The sequence below is a fragment of the Mixophyes fleayi genome, chromosome 1, assembly GCF_038048845.1.
Source record: "Mixophyes fleayi isolate aMixFle1 chromosome 1, aMixFle1.hap1, whole genome shotgun sequence".
NCBI classification, from domain to species: Eukaryota; Metazoa; Chordata; class Amphibia; order Anura; family Limnodynastidae; genus Mixophyes; species Mixophyes fleayi.
In genome coordinates this window covers 264,257,499-264,272,145 of record NC_134402.1, presented here as the reverse complement: position 1 = coordinate 264,272,145, position 14,647 = coordinate 264,257,499, and the positions used below count along the sequence as shown (strand labels likewise).

At 39.8% G+C, this 14,647-nt stretch overlaps 1 protein-coding gene across 5 annotated transcripts in view; it reads left to right on the top strand.

Moving 5' to 3' along the window:
* Positions 1-5,275: 5,275 nt before the first annotated feature.
* Positions 5,276-14,647, top strand: part of FKTN (fukutin) — a 31,012-nt gene continuing 21,640 nt past the window's right edge. For 2 of the 5 annotated variants that reach the window (XR_012691445.1, XM_075210361.1), the window contains exons 1-3: positions 5,284-5,425; positions 9,520-9,752; positions 13,877-13,936. Coding sequence is in view for 4 of the 5 variants with exons in the window: in XM_075210361.1 (XP_075066462.1) it covers positions 9,636-9,752; positions 13,877-13,936 (177 nt within the window). In the remaining variant the exon portion in view is untranslated. Of the gene's footprint in view, positions 5,426-5,474; positions 5,865-9,519; positions 9,753-13,876; positions 13,937-14,647 lie in introns of those variants that run through there. The other 3 variants (XM_075210378.1, XM_075210388.1, XM_075210371.1) reach the window with 3 other exon arrangements.

The following is a 14,647-nucleotide window of genomic DNA, read 5'->3' as shown; positions in this document are numbered from 1 at the left end:
TCCATCTCCCCGGACCGAAGAGTCACCCAATCGAAGGAGAAAACACTGAGGGTCGGCACCTTAGGAAAATCAACTACAGGGTAAGCGATCCCTCGGATATATTACCGAGTAACCAGTGTGTCTCCATAACGATAGGCTGATAGCAGAAACCCTCAGTGCTGGATATAGTGCTGAAATATGAAGTGACCATTTACTAGAGATAATCTCTTAGTCATATCAGCAAGGAAACGGCATTTTGGGACATCTTACCACACAGTTTGGCACGGATCAGCAATCGTTTGTAGAAACAAGTTGCAAGCTATCTGGCTTGGATGCTGTACACGCAAAACCATTGACTGTATCAAGAGTGACCTATATAATAACATACTTACCTGCTCATCGCAGGATTGAATACATATGGATATATGTGTCATAATGCTTTTGGTCTTCTATTTGTGAAACGGGACTTTGTATATCAGGACACCTGTTCAATTATCTTGATATTTGACCAACATATACTTGTGGTATAATTACAAGCAGTTCTGCTTTGAACTTCACACACATATACTACGGACTGCACCAAAAGTCTTGTAAACGGATTATGCTCAATTGCCTGTCCCTGAGGACTTGATGTATATGTATGTATGTGAAATGATTATTTGATTTTATATATCAGTGCACTGATTCATACATGTTGTAATATATACAATGTATTGAAATAATACTCTGTGTTTTATTATACACCATCTTGGCGCCTTTGGATATCCCCGTTGTTTCAATCGATGATGTATTATTCATCTGGAAAGGGGACCTAGACTCCCTAAATCAATTTCTAGATTACATCAATAACAATCCAGACAACATCAAATTCACCTCCCAAGTCAGTCAGTCCAAAATAACATTTCTAGATCTGGAGATTTTTATACAAGACCAATCAATCAATACCAAAACATTCCATAAGCAAGTAGATGTAAACAGCTACATCCTAGCTTCCAGTCACCACCACCCACTTTGGCTTTCTAGTGTCCCCCTTGGTCAATTCAAACGCATACGCCGTAACTGTTCAAACCTTAATGATTACGGCACACAAGGAGAGGCACTCAAAGAGCAATTTCTTGACAAAAAGTACTGTCAAACCACGATTGATAAGGCCTTCAATCAGGCCAGAGAATCGGACAGAACTTCCCTGATCACATACAAAAAACCCCCTCTCAATGAGGTCAATAACACAACAAATTCCTACCCTGATGCAATCTTTTTCATCACCCAATACTCAACAGCAGCCAATAAAATCAGCAAACTAATCAAGAAGCACTGGAGTATCCTACTTAAGGACCCCACCATGCAACATATCCTGCCTGAGAAACCCAAAATAGTGTTCACTAAAGCTAAAAGCTTACACAGATCCCTGGTCCACAATCATATACCCCCAACTACACTACAACAGTCAACCATAAACCATTCATCACCATCCAAAGTATTCTTCCACTGTGGTAGATGCACAGGATGCAAAAACATGCACACCAAATCAACCAAACCAATCAGTACATTCCAATCCCAAGTTACCAAACAGCAATTCCCCATCAAAGATTTCATGACATGCAACAGCAACAACGTAATCTACCTACTGGAATGCACATGTCACCTACAGTATGTAGGAAGAACAATTAGACCACTCAAAACCCGCATCTACGAGCACATACGTAACATCAAAAAGGGATTTCTATTCCACAGCGTCCCAGAACACTTCCATAGAGTCCACAACTCCAACCCAGAAGGTCTCTCCTTCACAGCCATAAAACAAATCAAAAAGAATTGGAGAGGCGGAGACACCCTAAAACAGATTAATAGGGAGGAGGCAGCTTGGATCTACAATCTCAAGACCCTCAATCCCAGAGGCTTGAATATAGATTTCGATCTGAAACCACTACTATCCTAATTAGAATTCCCTTAGGCATGGCAGCTCACCCATTCCCATACCAGCATCCCTTCACCTTCTAGCTAGTTCCCTCATTTACTCCCCTTCTCCTACCCGTCCCCTCCGCTTCAATTTCTTGTTATACCTATCCCTAACACGCCCATTCATCCCAAAGCTTCCACATCCCACCATCAAAAGCCCCCCTCCCTATCTGCTCCCTCATTCCTGTCATATGTCCGACTCACACAAGTATGGATACCATTTATCCATACACATTATACACAAAATAGCTATATCCGCACTTTGGATTTCACCACCCCGCCGCAAGACAAGTACACACTCCCTGCCCCTACTTACCCAACATCCTTAGATCCATCAATCACCATTCTTATGTATCAAATCAGCTTATCCGCTACATATCTTACAATTACAATTAGTCCCTCGTATATTGCTTAAACCTCTTTTTAAACATATACAGCCCGAAGTACATCCATTCTTTCATTCACTCAGTTTAACCACTCCCCCATATTCCCGGCCTTTCAACACTCATACCCCCGCCCCCCCCATCCAATCAGGTGATCACCATTCCCTTAAATACCGGCCCACCATATCCATACGGTCACTCCTTGAAAAAGTCCATAGGACGAAACGCGACGGAGAACGACATTCCTGCATTAACTCCTTTGTATACCTGCTTGTTATCCAGTACTCTCGATGTAAGTGCTATATTACCGTTGTAATAAACTGCCTTGAGATACTTCACCATATAGTCTTTTCATTTCCACCCACGCCACGATCCACGCATGCGAGATTGGTAGCGAAACATATGACCCGGGTCATCACCCGCAACGTCATCACGACGCGCTCGCTCGCTCACTACACTGACCCACTCATTGGCGTGCTTAGCAACCATCGCACTTCCCACAACGGATCGCACGCTTCTACTATCAAAGCACTCAACTGAGTGCAGACACATACCAACGGCCGGGGATTCCTGACAACAGACCATCTGCACACATGCGCGCTTCCTAGCGTCACAAGGTAATTACATCATCATGTCATCCATTGTGATTGCTGATTTCTTACTGATCAGACCATCTGCACTCATGCGCGCTTTCTAGCGCCACAAGGTAATTGCATTACCTCCTCATTTATGATATTGAATCACTCACAGGCGCACCATCACCACAGATTACGTTGTCCAGCTGCACTCTACCTACCATTCAGACTCTCATTCTTGAAACCTATTTCTGTTATTGTTTATCTCTCCTGAATTACTGTGCATCCACATATCATTGTATTGTTTATTGTATTGTTTTTTTTCCCATGCTCATTCATATCTTAACAGCACCTTATCACAGTGCTATATACCTCCACTGTCTGCACAAGACATACTTCACTCACCCTCAGGCTCTTATACACCCCATTACTGATATCAGTATTTGAGCGCATCTGGACCATCCTTCTTCAACAATTCCTAAGGGGAGCGGTTACTCCCGTCCTGACTGCAGCTCATACTACACTACTTTTTGTCCGGTGCACCCTTCCACCAAACCCCCATTCCATTATCCATTAAGTGCTAACAGGACAAGATTTTCTTACTTCTATTCTCTAATAAGTTTTCCTGTTACAAACTGCAAAGCATAGGAGACCTTCTTTCTGTGGATATCTAGTGTTACTCATTAACTGCAATGCATGTATTGACTTTAACACCCTTTACATTTGAACCCTCCAATCATACATTTTTAGAATGTGAATTTACCCCATAGCAGTTAGTTTTCCACAAAACAGATTTCTTTGCTTTTGGTCTTTACCTGTCAAGTGAAGAAATATAAAGGCTCTGTTACCATAGAGAACTATAAAAAGCCTATGTATAATATTTGGTCAGCATGAAAAATAAGCAATATTCACATATGACAGTTTTGTAAAAACCCCTCAAGGCTCTCAGAATGCACTTGTTTTAATTTTCCCTACTTCTGTTTCCCCCTAACCTTTATTGTATTGCTTTGGAAGAACTGCAATCTGAAAGAAAATATGCCTCCCTGCATTGTTAGGACAGGGCCCATTGTGGAATTGACTATGGAATTTATAAAAGAACTACAGCAATCTCAGAACACAATTAGGCTAAATCACTCTCCGTTATTAAGTATATCTCATTTAGGGGTCTATTTATGACCCTTCACTTTTTTCAGTAGAAACTTTTCAATCCTTATCTCCTTGATAAGGATTGAAAAATAATGGCAATGTATTAAATAAAAGATCTTGGGGACAGCAGTGCCGATAACCTGCTGTCCCTGAAGTGACTCACCAGTGTATCGCAGTCTTTTCTCATTGATGAAAGCTGCGGTTATCTTCTCTTTTTTTTTGTTTGTTAGTGCGCATGCGCCGACTGAAAACTTGGGGCATGTGCACTAACATCCTGGACGGCAAAAGGTACGTCATGTGACAGGGAGGCCCTCCACACATGCGCTGTCCAGCTCTGCTCTTCAGAGCAGAGCTGAAAGCTACGAAATATTTCAGTAATGTTAATGTACGCAAGCTTCATATGCTGCACATTAACATGTAACGGAAATATTTCACTGGCCATCTTTGATGCATAGCGTTACTGAACACTCCCCATACACTGTTATGGGGAGTGCTCAGAAAAACGCTAATAGATGCAAAGCAGCAGCGATGCTACAATAATACATAATGATTAACCGATAAATCCCTGGGGTTACTTTAATAAATAGGCCCCTTAGTGCATAGTTGCCCTCTCCCGGAAACTTGTTTCCGGGAGAGGGGGCGTGACGAGGCCAATCGCGTCATTTTGGCCCCACCCCCCCGCGAAAACATAATTTGCATCGCGGGGGGCAGGGCCAAAATGACGTGATTGGCCTCATCCCACCCCCCAAAATGGCGTGATTCACCGAGAATCGCGTCAAATGACGAGAATCTCGGTGAAATCCGGGATGTGGGAGAAATGCCATCTCCCCCGGGAGCCCGGGAGACTGACCCGAATTTCGGGAGTCTCCCGGACTTTCCGGGAGAGTTGTCAAGTATGCCTTAGTGTTAGTACTAAAAACCTAGGACATGTAATGCAACTTTGGAAATAATCATTCACAATGTTGGAATATTTAAATTGCTGCCATGTGAACTAACCAATATACTTCAATGTGTCCTGTTTTTAAGACTCTTCTCTGGGATTAAATAATGCCTGAAAAGCACCTCACACGTGAATAAACCTGGCAGAGAAGACTATTTCCCCATCTGAATTCTGTAGAAATATTACAATGTTTTCTATTAGAACACTACTCTGCCTGATTCTCCACCACTTTCACTAGCTACACATGGACATTTGCAGCATCCTCCTCCCCTGTGTACCATGTGACTACAGCAGTCACATGACCCGGTGCTGTCAGAAGGTCCTTCGGATGAAGGGGATCGCGTTTAGTTTTGCTTTACGGCAGCGGCTGTGTGCTGCAGAAACACGGATCCGGACGGGTCCAGGTAACGCCTCAGGGTGGCCCGGAAGGAACATCACAGGGGGTGGGTCATTTATACTGTCTTACATGGTTTACAGTGTAAAGGGCCATTCATAGATGGTTGACAAGGTATCATATCCTATATTCAGGTGTTTCCAGGACTGGCTCAGACTGCTGTTCTGCACATTTAATCATATTACTATTTTTCCATGTCTGCTTCTTTGTGTTCTTTGAACAGTAAAGTATAATTCCAGTGAAAACGGGGAAAAAAATAGTTTAGGTAGAGTTTGAGATTAAATTAAGGTTTACTCGCCTCTCATGCTCAGTTTACATGATCCATGTTTGCTCTGTCAGTCCCACGCCACACTGTATGGAATTAGTTCAAGGGGCGGGGCATCGACTCCTGCTTGACATATTTTAACAGACCCGATCTAGAGGGAGAGTGGAGTGCAGTTTTGGTATATTTAGACCTATCGGGAAATACAGTGAATGGAGTGTGGAAGGTGAGTAAATGTTTTTTTTTTTGTTTTTTGTCTCCTCTCAAGTTCAATGTGATAAATAGTGCTTTAAGAAAATGCAAAAAGTAGAGACACAAAATGGTCTCATTAGGCAAAAATGAGCCTATTTAGTTGTCACATGCATAGACAGGTGCACATCCACATTTTGCCTTTGGGACCTGCATCCTTACAGTCAGTGGGGCATATTCAATTAGGTTGGCGGTTTGCAATTCCGAGCCGGAACGGCGGGCGACAGTAATAGGTGGTACAGCAATAAGGAAAATTTTCCTTCACACCCCATAGGGTTGCGAAGTGAAATCCACGCTATTGCGGTACCGTATTACTTTGAGTAAAGCGCAGCGGCTGCATAATCGTGGACCTCCAAATGTCTACTTTTGAGGGATTGCCCATAAATTGTTATTCCCACAACTATTCCAATGCATTATATTCATATTTAATAGGTTTCAAGTTGTGCAGTTTATAGATACCGAACACTGTGTCAAATACCTACTATGAAAATCTAGTGGAAAATCTTATCAGTCCAGCTGCTGGATCCAGTGAGTTCAACTGCCATTGCTGTTGTCATCACTGTTCCTCCTCTGCGCCTTCCTTGGTGGCTGCGGTTGTCATCACAACTTCTGTGAATATGAGGAACAAGGGTCCTGCCTCAGTGTACAGCTGTGGGCATGATGCCAAAGAAAAATACCAGGTACACAGCTATGCCAAGCTGACACATAACCACAGGAGTGCCCCTACAGCACAAGGGCAAAAACCTTGTTCAGAAACAGAAAATGAAGAACGTTCAATTACTATAAATGGTTGTCAGCACTCCGCAGCAGTCTGTCTTAAGATTTGGGCAGGGCGATCATCTCTACAGCTTCAGTAGAAACTTATTGCAGTGCACAGTTATTAACACATAGCATTCTTCAGAGAATTATCTGTAAACGTGTGCTCCTTCTCTGGTACTTACTGCTGTAATGTGTTGGTCTTTATTTCATTTAGCTGCTTGCTGAAAATACTGTAACTAAAGTCTCATGTGATCATTCAGAGCCATTATGCTGAAGGCTGACATACTTCCTACTGTAAGATGATGGCACAGAAAGTTTTTAAGTAGCACATTGAGCATGCTTCTGCTAGTGTATGGGACTTTTAAACTTATTAAACCTGCCTAGAAAATGTCGAGATATGGGGAAAAAAGGTGAATTTAGAGGAAGCTGAGTGTAACACACAGTAAACGTAAAAACCTTTATACCTGTTATGCAGTGTTGCAAAAAACTCTTAAGACTTTGCGGAGGAGATTCAATTAGCCGCAATGTTCCTCAGAACATGGCGGTTGTGGGCTTTTTACAAGAAACCTCTGATGGAACATTGCTGCTAATTGAATCTCCCTCTTGGTGTTAAAATGAAATGTAAAATTATCTGTAGCATTTTTTATAAAGTTAGCTGTGCATATTTTTTCTTCCCTGTTTGTCATATAAATCCTTCCATAATTCCTGCCTTAGGCATTTTATTTTTCTATTAGTGCGGACGGCCCTGTAGGCCTAAGGACCCTTGACATTAGTATCGTATCATGTAATAACTTAGAAGCAATCTGCAGTCGGATATCACACAAATGCCCTCAGCAGCACAATGAGTATGCTCCTATCAAAACACATTAAACACTTATTAATACTCATGAAAACATATACCTGCCCAGAAGATGGGTAACTTTATGCAGGCATGTAAAAATATTCAGAAGTAACTATGCAGCCTTAACAAACAGTAAATGTAACAATATCTAATAAGTTGTCTGCTTAAATATGTTTAATGTGCAATTGTGTGTAGGTGACAGGTGCTGCTTATTCATGGTTTATGCAATCTGTTCCTAGGTCCTCTTTAATGAGTGTGAACCTGCATGTACAGGCAGGGGCATGCTCATAGTGATTAACAGTATTGTATGGCATCATCAAGCTGTAGAGCATCTTGGGGCTGTGGTACATGGCATTTCATTACTAAGCTATTTTTTCAGTCTAGAAAAATGCAGGGCATTCAAAATATTAAATACTTCCATAGTGACACGTAACAATGAATGAATAACCGTGTGTAGTGCTTTCACTCATGGAACCTGTCCCATGTGACAGGTAAACAGAACTACGCCACTGTACGTCTGTGTGCTATTGCTCTAGAATGTAAATACTGACAGCTTTTGATTGGCTCTGAATAATCGCATGATTACACTGACTATATGAATCTAGATAAACATGTGCAAGTATCATAGGTAGTTTAGTCTAAACTATGGCTCCCATCAATAACTATTTGCATGAGGCACAGTACCATGATTCACAAAAAGAGCTGGACCACAATTTTATAGCTGATGCTATATGGGTAGCTTCTTCAACTTTGCATGACAGGTCCACTAAAAACTGGTTGGATGTGTGAATCTAGTGCCATTTGTGCAGTTAACACCACAATATTTCAATATCAGTTTGACGGGCACCTCACATCAGTACTACTACTTACGGCTCGCCTCCATTCGCCTCATCAGATTATGGCTCCTGTTTAAATGAAGCATGAATAAATGATTGCACGTGTGCTACCATTCTAAAGAACTGTATAGCCCAATGTGCTTGTTTCCAGCAGTGAAGCTTTCTGGTGGTTTTGTTATGTTGTGGGGTGCATTTGGGTGCAGTCATTCCCTATGCTAATTACTACATCATAGTATTAATGATCACCCCCCACCCCCATGTTGCAGCATTTCTTTCCTGACTGGAAGGTGTCTTCCACGATGACAGTGCCCTCGTCCACAGAACAGAACACATGTGGTTGCAAAATGGTTTTATGTGCGTGACACTTATGTTATCTGTATGTCATGGTTTTTTTAGTCACTAGATCTGAACCCAATCAAGCAGATATGGGATACAACTCCTGCATAATTCCAGATTTTGTAAGACTTAATATTACGGCAGGTATAGGCCGTTCTGGATGCACGTGGTAGCCCAATCACTGCCCTATTAAGTGCAATTTTGTTTTGTCCATTACCTGTATGTATTCCATTTGTTTTCCTTTATTTAGTATAGACATAATTGTTGTTTTTTTGTTTTGTTTACATTTTTTATGTTTTTCCGTTTGTTTTCTTTTCTGAACATTTCAGTCTCTTGTGACTTTTATAAGCAAATCAATGTACTTAGTTTAACAGATATTATTCGTATATCTCTGTATTTTTGCAGATTGACAGTGTTCTCTATGTAGAAAAGAAGCACATAAATTATATCAAAAGCCATCCAAATATAACTGTTGCTATTATAGTATAGGACTTTGGATCAATAGTGGTTGGAGTGATAGAATTGTAAATTTGCATGATTCATTTAATACATTTTATGTTTTATATATACAATTTGTGCACTAATATTTGGATTCCCTTTAAAAGGTTTATTTGATGGAATGTATGCACTTCTTTTCTAGTTTTTTTTATTTTTGGATGAATCTGAAGGATTACCATTTACAGTAAACTCATTATTAGAAGCAGCTGTATTCTTATAGACTTTATTCTTGCTCTATTTATTTATTTTTTGTTTAAAGTAAAATTATATATATTTGTTATGAATGTTTGTATGAACATATATTTTTAATATATAATTTGGTAATAATACATATAACCTTCAATTAAGATTTATTTTTTCAGTTCAGCTGTATAAGAGCCTGATTAGAACCATTTGGGGTGTTGGTGTGTTCTCTGTATAACCAGAGAAACATGGCAAGGAGTGATCTGAACTGTACTTGGGTACCAGCAAGTCGTGAATGATGCAGCGAATCAACAGAATCAACAGAAATGTGCTCCTGGCCGTGCTAACAGCTGCAAGTTCCTTGTTTCTTCTGTTTCAACTATTCTACTATCGATACTACATATCTTCAAAGGTACTATTTATCAAAAGTGTGTGTACATGTATGTGTGCGTGTGTATATGTATGTATGTGTGTGTGTGTGTGTGTGTATATATATATATATATATATATATATATATATATATATATATATATATATATATATATAAATTTATTTCATTGGAGGGGGGGGGGGGGGGTTGTTTGGATAGTTTTATAGTGTAGCTTGCTCCACTGGCAGGTAACAAATGACCTAACAAGATCAATAAGGTGTTGTTGGCTTTCAAAGAATAAGTATGTTTACTGAAAGCTGACCTGTCATTGACATTTTGAGAGATGATCTAAATGGTTTCCAGAAACACAATGTGACTATCAGTCTGGATCCATTCCCTGCTGCAACTTCCATACAGCAAGATCCTCCAGGGTGGGTACCAAATAAGTGCTGTGTGATTAACCAGGTAAAAATGCATCTACCAGGGCTGTAATAATTGTACTGTCTTTTTTTCTTCAATGTGTAAGCGTGCATTTTAACCAGCTTCTCTAATTCAGTCTATTGATCTTCTCAGCCTACAACACTCTATAATTTGACAAACAATCAGATCTGCAACCAATTTGGTGACACAGAGAAGGGTGATGGAGCACAATAGAAATTATCTTCTCACTACCAGGTCGGCCGACGGCCTCACTCATGTGTGAGCCATTGGATTCCATGGCATTTTGGTTATTAAGGATGGGACTACATACTGAACAATAGCCAAGAAATATTTTTAAGAGTAAATAAATTGGTTGTCCAAATCTACACATGTGTGACAGCATAGTGGCTTTCAGGATAACCAATCAGTGCTAAAGATTATATGGTTCGCTTGATTTAGGGAAAGAGAAGGGAAGAGTGAATTGTTCCATGGCTATACCAGGAGTGAAGACCATATGAATTGCTAAAAACTTTCCTGATTAACTGTCTACCCTTGTTGTTTTGCAAAAAGTAAAAGTATACAATACATTTTATCTGCAGCCCATGTAACTGGGTCATGCGGTCTTATGTTCTCATGTTTTTTAGCCAGAAAAATAGTGAGCAAAAGTGAGAAGATACACAGTGCAAGGGTTCTTATTTCATTAATGTATTTGTTTGTGTAGAGCGTGAGGCATATGTATAGATTGTGTTGAGATTTGCAAATAGTTTGATTAGAATTGTAAATGTTGGCTGGGAAAAGGAGTGAATAACCACTGAATGCCGAGATCTGTACTTTTGGGGGGGGGGGGAGATACATTTGCCGGTGGTGTGGTGCATGGACATCGTGCCACGAACATCAACGACAATTATAGTAAAAATCTCTGCTCATTTTTCCTCGCACCTCTTGGGGATTTTGCAGAAATCTCCACCGCGATGTGTCTCTGAAACTTCCATGAGACACATAGCAGCTAATTGATTCTCCCTTTGGCTATCATGGTATACAAATGGCTTACAGAGTGTTTAGCAAGCTTTATTGCATCTTGCTGTGATAGTTTCTCATTTGTAGACCTAAAAGTTTAGTTGATATTCAAGGAGTGGAGATGATATATGAGTGAGTTCCCTGGTTAGTGGGTTTCCGCAGGGCCTCTTTCCACTTATTTGTGGGTGATCTGGAGGCACCTTATACATTTGATGTTGTGGGCTTTTTCCCATCACACATATCTTTGTGCTTAAATAGACACATGATAAAAACACACAAAAGTGACGTACATAATAGTAAAGATAGTCCTGATACCCAACCCACACTGTTGTGGTTAGTTTAAGACATTGAATAAGATTGGAATGACCAGTATTTTAAGAGTAAAAGAAAAAGTTTAATTGATAAAGGGGTGATTCTAATGTTTTAGTAGGTGGGGCTGTAAGCGACACTGTCACGAACACGCTCCCAGCTGCCGTGACTTTGGGGGTGTTTGCTGTATTAAGCACACGATTCCAGCCCGCAGTCTCTCTTTACCTATCATACAGGTTATAGAACTAATGAATCGTCCCAAAACAACGCTCACATCTCACACACTTCAGGTTTACCACCACCTATTTAATACGGGCAATAGGACCCCAATATACTGTCTCGCACTGGCACACAAGGTTTCTAGCTAGCCACAGACTAGGAAGACCAACACCAGCAAGCAAAGGGTTAACTCTTCACACCAGTAAATGTAAATGCAAGCACATACAGCTTGTTAATCAAATATATCAGCAAATCACACACTGGCATTTAAAGGGTTAACTTGGCCGAGCTATTTTCTTCTTCACAGGCTAATGGATTTGTTAGAGTATCAAGAACGCAACATTTTAAATTATAGATTTAATATACAAAAGTACAGGGCATACAGATATAAAAAATAATGAATAAACAATTATTAGATTAACATAACAAGCAAACAGTTTAAAATAAAAGGGGTTATATTCAGAATAGCACCTACTTGAGTTGCATAATCTGTGTCATGGGAAATTGGCTAGGGTGATGGACAGCTTATCAATGTGAATTGATTTCCCAAAAAAGTCTGACGTCTTGCTATACCTGGTCTCAGCCTTTTAAAGACACTTCTACACCTCTTTCTACCCCTAGGGGGTTGTGGCCTGTGACACTTTTTTCAATCACTATTTGCATGTTGCCTCATTTACTAACCAATTCTACTACATGATCTAACTTTTCTGTAGAGCGTCACATTGATCCAATTTTATCGTTAATAAATCCCCTATGACTCTGTCCATCTTTTGATACCAAACATGGTGAGATTTTGACAATGTGACATACCTTTTCCAAAGATTTGTGATTTTAGCTGTTCCCGGATACCACCCATACCTGTCATTCACAACCCTGGTGTGATTTCTGCTCCTCAGTATGGAGTGGCACCCAGATTTCCCAAAATATGAACTATGAAGACCTTTTCCTTTTGAAGCTCATATTTCTATATATCTTTATAGACAGTCTTCAAACGCTATCTTTGTCTACAAGGATCTCACCTAGGCATATGGCTCTGTCATTTAAATTTAGTGGTTTGTTGTGTTTACACTACCTTTGAAAAGGAAGTCAATTAGGAAGTGGAATATATGATCAAAACAATGGATGTCTGTGATCTGCATATCTTAAACAGGTCTCCTCATCCTAATTACTTCCTACTGGGCTAATTGTTTCCTTTGTAAAAACATTTATCTGAGTTGAAAAATCAGGTTCATTTAGGTATCAATGCAATGTTTTATTTGAGCCCTGACATTCAATATTCTATTTCATCATATCAGATTTATGCTCTCATCCTGACAGACACATTTCCATCAAGTGCATTTTAACGCACACACCCATAAGAGTAAGCACAGGCTGACTTTATGGGAGCAGTTTTTCCAAAACCGGAATATGTGTGTGTACCTATTTCTGCGTAACGCAGAGAAATAAGTGCAATAGAAATGTATGGTAGGGGCACTTCTCTAAAATTACCTTTTTATAGGGCATTTATTTTGCAGCACATATTGTAAGAGAACATTTTATTTAGGAGCTTATATTTTTTTTATTATAAAAAATGGCAATGATACATATTCATTTTTGTTAGGCATTTTCTGAGCTGTAGGAAATCTGTTTAACCACTTCCCTTGTACCAGACAAATCCTAGCCTTGCATCTTATTTATTAACATGTATTTATATAGTGCCTGGATATTCAACAGAGCTTTTATTATTGGGAAGAAACACAGTAATAAATAAGAATGGACATTATCAAAGGTCCTGCTCACAAGCTTATGCTTTATATGGAAATAGCAGTTAGATACATTAGGTTAAGTGCCACATGTTAGTCCAGTGAGAAGGTAATGGGGAACAAGTGCTTAGTGGGGTCTATATGATACAGTCACACAGCAATATTAGTTTCACAGGTTTGTTTGTGTATATAAAGATAATACATGTAAATTTTGTTTTAGCATTTTATTTTTATAAATTGTCCTATCTTGTTGTAAATATGGTTTATGATTAGAATTAGTTTTTTTCTATTTTGTTTATTTTAAGCCATTGAAAGGGAATTAAAATAAATAAATATACTTTTTTTTTGTACTGTGGCTAAAATGTATAAATACAGTGGATGAGTAAATCAAATTCCATTGCATTGTACCATGTCTATTTGTACATTCATTTATTCTAATTAATCTTTATTTTATTTAGAATGGCCCTACATTTTCTAAGCTGAAAGGAAGTTTGTCTGCAGAAGACAGTACACATTGGGTAAGTGTATATTTCAAGGGCCACATATTAAGGTTTAAGTCGTAAATGAAGTGGTTTGTAAATTAAAGTTTAGTGGAGACTAATACCGATGTTTTGGTTAGATGTTACTAAGTTGTCAGAAATGCAATTGCAACTGCACTAAATCCAAACCAATCTATATATGAAGCGGACTGAAATGCCATGAACTACTATTGGACAACTGCACAACTTAGATACAGTTCTTTTGAAAGACACTGAACCATCTTAATGTAACTGGGAATTTTGTGTTGGGGGTTTGTTAAACTTTTTTTATTTATACGTAACTTACCAAAACATTGAAATCAATCGGTCTATGAGGGGGTTACCGACATAACTAGTAGGGTTAGGATCCACCAACCAGAGGCAGGACACTAGCACGCATGTCTGTCTCTCACACTTCTGAACCAATTAACAACTATGCTGTTATTCACTAGAGATGAGCGGGCTCGGATTGCGCTAATCCGAGCCCACCCGAATAGTGCGGATCCGACGGGATCCGAGCACTGTTCGGGTATTTCCGGCCGCCAAAAGAACTGAAAACGAGGCTATGACGTCCAAGTCTCGCGTCGGATCTCGCGAGACTCGGATTGCATAAATTCCCCGCTTGCGGCCGCCATCTTCAGTCGGGCTCAGATCATTGAAAAGGGAGGTTGTAGTTTGGTGCTCCTGTGTCCTGTCACTCTGTCCTGCTTA